The sequence below is a fragment of the Rhipicephalus microplus genome, chromosome X (assembly GCF_043290135.1).
Source record: "Rhipicephalus microplus isolate Deutch F79 chromosome X, USDA_Rmic, whole genome shotgun sequence".
Lineage (NCBI taxonomy): Eukaryota > Metazoa > Arthropoda > Arachnida > Ixodida > Ixodidae > Rhipicephalus > Rhipicephalus microplus.
In genome coordinates, this window is record NC_134710.1 from 47221903 (window position 1) to 47228514 (window position 6612).

At 44.5% G+C, this 6612-nt stretch overlaps 1 protein-coding gene across 1 annotated transcript; it reads left to right on the forward strand.

Annotated features, from left to right (window-relative positions):
- The first annotated feature begins 946 nt into the window (after positions 1-946).
- LOC142775118 (uncharacterized) lies at positions 947-3877 on the forward strand. The gene is made up of 6 exons (XM_075876464.1): positions 947-1025; positions 1147-1215; positions 2136-2356; positions 2451-2610; positions 3340-3468; positions 3753-3877. The coding sequence occupies exons 1-6, from the start codon at positions 968-970 to the stop codon at positions 3800-3802; spliced, it is 687 nt and encodes a 228-aa protein (XP_075732579.1). The 5' UTR covers positions 947-967; the 3' UTR covers positions 3803-3877.
- Positions 3878-6612: the final 2735 nt, after the last annotated feature.

Here is a 6612-nt window from a genome sequence, read left to right on the forward strand (position 1 = left end):
TGACCGAGATTCCCGCAACGCCGAAAGAGAGAGCGACTTGCCCTCCGAGGCTTGTGCGGTCGACCTCGAAGACGGCCATCGTCGCCTTTGTGTTCATGACAGAGAACGGCCTTCGGCACACTCCTCGATCGTTCCAGAAACGGATGTGCCCCAAGGACACGTTTTGATTTCTGGCGACGCGTGCTACCCCAGCGGCTGCAGTGTTTCTGTGCCTCACGATCACACAGACTTCGAACGGCGTGCCTTCCATGACAGCAGCGCTGCGGCTTCGACTTCGGCGACCTCGCAGGTGAGGCAGAGGGATTCTTTCGAATTGGCACCGACTGGGAGTAACGAAGAGCAAGTTTGTGAACGCGGCAGTGTGGACAGCTTGCTGGCCTTTCGTGAGAGACTGCAAGCGTGGGCCTTACAATCTCGCGCATCGCACACTTCAGTTACATCGCTCTTGAGAGTACTACAGTCCCACGAATGCTTCAGCGCGCTCCCTTCAACTGCAAGGGCATTGTTACAGACGCCCAAGAAGTGCCTGGAAGTGTTGCAGCTGGCCGGCGGGAAATACCATCATTTCGGCCTCAGTGCAGGCCTACAGCGAGTGCTGCAAGATTGTGCAGAACTACCAAGAATTTTGAAGCTTAGCTTCAACATTGACGGTCTGCCGGTTTCAAAAAGTTCACGGGGCCAATTTTGGTGCATACTGGGACGCATAAGTAATTTGGAGGACAAAGCACCATTTATAGTGGGTGTTTTTTTCGGAAGCAGCAAGCCCAACAACGCGAATGATTTTTTGCGACCATTTGTTTGTGACATAAATGCTGCTATCACAACAGGGATTACCATTGGAGAAACTGCAATTCCTGTTAGCTTGTATGCCCTCATATGTGATGCACCAGCAAAGGCATTTGTATTATATGTCAGAAGCCACACAGGCTATTACAGCTGCACCAAATGTGACGTAAACACCAAAACAATGGCAACTGTCACTTGTAGGAACTGTCACTTACAGAGCATGCAGACAACCTTGAAAGGCAAGTGTTGCAGCAACATAACAGTAGTCAGCAAGGCCCTTCATGTAAGAATACTTTCGATGAAATGTTCAGAGCTAGTTTTTAGAAGTGCATCTTAAAACCTTCATCTATGCTTCTGTAGGGACTGCACACAATAATACCCATGGGTCTTCATTAGGCTTCCCCTCTAGCAATAGAAGCTCACCTCCTGGTAAGTAACATTAAAGCTTTCTTACCCGGGTGCCACTTCAGAGGTGAAGACAATCTTTGTATTTATTGTCTAGGGAATACAGTTTTTTTTCTCTTTAGATTAAAATCTTTGCAAGTGCTAAGCAAAACGTTTTGTCTTATAGCTGTGCCAGTCGTAAGCAGCATAATTGCTTATTTGCAATTTCGGAACAATGTACTAACTGTAGTTGCTTTATCAAGTGTAAATACCTGATGTCTCAGAAAAATTGAAGCGAAGGTGCCACAATTAATACTTTTAATTCATAAACAACTGTTGTCGCCTATTTAGTGTAGAGAACATGCCTCTTGATCACAGTGGAAATGAGGACTGTGTGTCACTTTGATGGCGATGAGCACGCTTTTACCCCATAAATGAAGAGTTATATTTTAAACATTTTTTTTTTGCTTTCGTTGGGAAAGTGATAGTGGCATCACTTTGCTGCAAAAACTATGGCAACTGTTATATGTATGGTCTGGTCACACATTGTTTCAGTGCTTAAAACATTAAAGTATCTGTTTCTGCTTATTCTATTTTTCACAAATTCACTTAATAACCTAACTTTCAACAATTTTTCTGAACTTATTCCAAGTTTTTGTTGAAAACTAGGTTGTAAATATATGGGTACACTGAATCACAGCACGCAATGAAGGTGCTTCATCTCAGTGTCAACTCTGCATGCGTATTCAGGTCCTAAAAAGGCATCACTGAGCATGCTAACAAAATAACTGAAGCCATGTAGGCACAAATTTCTAAAACCGACAATAATGTGCAGAGAAGCCATAAACAACTGTGTGCTTGTTTTGCTGTGTTTAGTAGCACTTCTCATTTTCAATGTTATCTCAGCTTTTGCCATTTTATATGTTGCAATTCAGCGCTATTACTTCATGAACACGTCTTTACAGAATACGTGCGTCAACTCATGCGAATTTCGCAAACTATCCTGATGAGGCTAGAGCAGCTGGGACGACAGGTTGATGCCATGCAGCAGCACCTTTTCAACACAACAGTGAGGCTTCAAGATGAGACAAATGATGATGTGGTTTTGACACCGGTCAAGGATATTGACCAATTTCTAAGTCTTGAGGGGAGACTTGCTGCTGATGGCAACATTAAGCTAAAGCTTGTACGTCATTCATTATATTTTTCTATAATTTTTTTTTCTAGTCACTGCATTAAGCTACTCTTCTAAAAAAAATAATGACCTCAAAACTTTACAGATACAGCAGCTTGCTGGCCTTGGTGGCTCAACTTTTGGGGCAGCAGCCAGGAGGATGCTGGAGCTTCTGCTAAGCCTTGAGGTTGCTGTGCAGTTCAGCTGGGCAGGCCAAAAAGGCAAAAGGAAGTTTGTGGATCTAGGTGTCACAGATGTCATTTGCAGTGAGTAATTTGTTTCACAACACCATGTGCTGCAAGAGCCGTGTTTGAGTACAGACATTTCTAAGTCTGTTATCCACATTATCTTTCATTTGAAGTCAATAGCAAAAGAACAATCTTTTCATGAAAGCATTAAATTTTTTAGGATGCTTGCTAATTAAAATTATGTGCTTAAACGTGGAAAATTTTTAGCATGAAATATCTGTTGTCAGTAAGAAACCCTGCAGCTTCTTCAAGCACACTAGTATACTTGCATGGCACACATACGCAAGCATTCACTACTTGCAGAAGTTATTATCAGGTAGCACTACTAGGCATTCTTAACTGTAGTGGAAATCTTATGTACAGATGAAAACTAACAGATGGAAGCTCATAGTGATCACTGAGGATCTCTAAACAGGAATAAGTACCTAAGACAAGCTGGTCAACATTTTCATACATGGACGTATTTTCGTCAAAGGCGCCTCATCATTCTTTGCATGCTAGGTTTCAAAAAAGTTACAATGATGTCTTCTTCGTGGTGTTCTTCTTGTAATGCAACACATAGTGTCAATGTCAGTACTCTTGAAATTAACATGGGGAAGGATGGCAAGGACCTTTAATGATGATGTGCCCACCTATCAAAATGTCGATCATGCTGACTAGAGGTACTTCTTCAAACAACCTATGTAGCATTATATTAATGTATTATGTTTGTGTAATTCCTGTTTTATGAACTTTGTACTTTTTCAGAGGCCGTGAGGCGAAATTTTCCGGAAACAAAAAAAAATGACATCGAGTGTGTGATTAAAGTGTGGCTTCGGCATGCTGGGGAAAAGCTCCAGAAGCAGCGCTTAAGAACTTCTCGCACTCACCATGAGGGTGAGTTTTATTATCTGTGCTGTTGAAGCTATCATAACATATGATACTTTTGCTGTTATAGTTTAAATAATTTTCTTGCCTTACTCGAATTTTGATGTGTATGCAAGCATGAACTATATAAATCATTTTCACCATTATATAATGGCTAGTTCGTACCTGCACATTATGGTAATATAATTTTCATTTTATGCTTTCAAATCTGGCATGCTGTTATTGTCTTAATATTCTTATTGATACTCTAAATTCACTTGTGCTTCAAGATATGCTGCTTTCTATTACTACAGAATGTCTTCAAAGTGTCGCGTTGTCAAGCCCATCGGATGAAGACCTCTGAAGGCACAGGGCAAGAAGTCTCATCTAGTGAAAACTGCCAAGTTTCATTCCTGAAAATAAACATGTTTTCTGTGCATTGCTGTTTTTATTGCTATACTTGAAGAAATTGTTACTGAAACCTCACAGGCAGTGCTTTAAAGAGTGTGCATGTTCAGGCACTTTTGATTGATCAGTTGTCATTTCAGCGCTCCAAAAGAAGAATTAGAGCAACTTTTCGTAAGGTCTGATGAGTGCCTAGGTCTTGTATGCTTCGTCCTCAAAAAGTACTAGACTCATCATAATGTGCTCTTTTCTGGATGCCCTGAGGACGATCTGAGGCCGGACAAACGGACTGGTTTAGGACCACTTGAGGTTCATTTGAGGGCTTCCTCAGGTCATACTTTCGTACGGTGTAGGTCATCCTCAGGACAACCTCAGGTTGTCGGAGCGTTGTCTGGGCCTTCAGGCTGAGCCTCCTGTCTCCGCTCAGGCGTTGCACTGTCGGTGACCGCGTGTACAGTCGCACGTGTGCCGAGACGCCGAAGTCTTTCTCTCACTCGCAGGTTGAGTGGAGGGAGGGGGGTAAGCGCTTGCTCTTTTTCGGGGGAAGAGCCCACCGCGTCCGCCTCATTATCTTCCGTTTTCAGCTGCTTGAAATACGTCAGGCCAACCTGAGACTTCTCGGTCTTTTCATTGAACAGACTGCTTCTGAAAGCGAACAAGCAAACTATTGCCGCAGCGCCGCGCACGCATGTGCAACGCACGAACAAGGCGAAGCGAACCGCGCGCGCTCGCTACACGGCTGCGGGTTTACTTTGTAGGCGCGCCCTCTGACGTCAGAGCGCGAAGCCTCGGGCTTGCCCCGGCGGTGTTTCCATGAGGGCCGCGGCTCCGTGAGCGGCGATGACCTACTGCCGGGAGCCTACCACGTCGAGTGGAGGCGTTGGTGCAAATATAAGACTCCACATGCGACGCACGGCGAAGTGTGTATGTCTGTGCGTGCGCATACTGCGCGTTGCCGCAATAAGGGGCGCAGCAAGAAGCGCACTTTCTATATGATGCCTCGACAGTTGCGTGCAGTGGACATCAATTGAAGAGATTCGGACTAGACGTAGCGGTAGGAAGTATTTCACACTTCAGAACTGTGTCATTGACGTGCTTTTCTAATGTCTAGTGGCCTTCGGTCTTACCTTAGGGCTTTGTTTTCTTCCCAAAAATTCCCAAAAGCAATACCTTGGAGCACCCATAACGTGTCTTTTATGTGGCCTAGTTTCTAAAGCTTCAAATTAACAATTAAGGTCAAGAACTTATATGGCGTCACAAACTAGGAAGTTGCGCACTCATACTAACGCCTGTTGATTATACTTCCCGTCATAATTTCAGCAAATTGTACTTCATACGTGTCAAAAATGTATTAACACGGTCACCATCGTCTTCTCTTCCAACTCAACTTTTCGCTCCAAAGACGCGGAGCCTGCGTTACAACGCCTAGCTGTACATGCCATTCTCGTCCAGCTTTAGGCCATCCAATATAACCCAGATCGTTTGGCTCGGTGCTGTTCCGTCAATTCCAGAAACAGCAGTTTGCAGCAGTTATTGCCCTGGTGCGGAGAAAACACCGATACCGTTTCGAATCAGCACGTACGAGTGGCGGTATCCGCTTTTAACGCGTGCTTTTCTGCCGTATTGAAAACTGTGTGAAGAAGCCAACGTTGCAATATACCTTTTTACAGCAAAGCATCAAATGGCTAGGTCGAGGTGGATCATGTTCGTAGACAAAATACAAGTATATAGAATAACATTTTGGGACAGCGTCATTGCAACGCCCCTTCGCAACAGGACCCCTCGCCCTCTTTACTTTTTCCCTACCGTCACTGATGAAGCCTCTTGGACGAGCATCGCGATATCCGGTGGCATCACTTCACAACGATCGCTGTGTCCTTTCCACTCGCGACGGAGAGAGGGTGCCAGCACTATTATCACTGATTGCCCTTAGGACACGCTATGAGACGGACGCGCGTCTTTCGCCCGAGGTAATAATAGCGGATATAAAAGAAACGCCCATTACGAAAATGACATTAGGCTGTTGCCGCAGAACGCGCAGCCACAGTCACAGGATAGGGGGGGGGGGGGGGAAGGGTGGATAGTGGATTTAAAATAGGAAAACTGAAAAAACACAGTGAGCCCCGTAACCGTCTGCATCAAAGTGCGAATCCTCAGCATTAGCTCACGAGTAAACGCGATAAGGAAGTAATAAAAGGGATAGAGAGAAAAGTAAAGATTAAGCATATCCAGTTTTTCCGGACACACAACAGCCAGCGCCCCTAGCGGTCCCGGCTTGAAGCTAGCACGTTTTCAATAGAATCAGTGAGTTTTTCTCGAATGAATAATTGTAGAGGGTGAATGTTGAAAAACACAGACAACACAGCGCGTCTAGAAACCTAAAGGAACGAAAAGGATGCAGTGATTATGTTGGGGTAAGCTTCAATTTTGTTCCCATAGCAGTTAAAGGTCGTACATTGGGAGTCTATGAAGACGGAAAAAAAAATGTTCCCTGTTTTACCAGACAAAATCGTTCACTGCAGTAAAACTAAGCTGGTTCTATTAATGGTCAGTGCACCGTATGTAGTCCTGACACTGAGCTTTCGATTGAAGCCATTCACAACGTGCCACAATTGGCATAACAATGCTCCCTAGCGTGTTTTTGGCCACGCAGTCCTTCAAATGCTTGCGGCATATTGATAAACTCTTGCTTATCGCAAGAGGCTCAGTGGCATATGTGGCCGAGTGCGTTGATCGCATAATTGTGAGACGCAACGTCAGTGCGTCGTC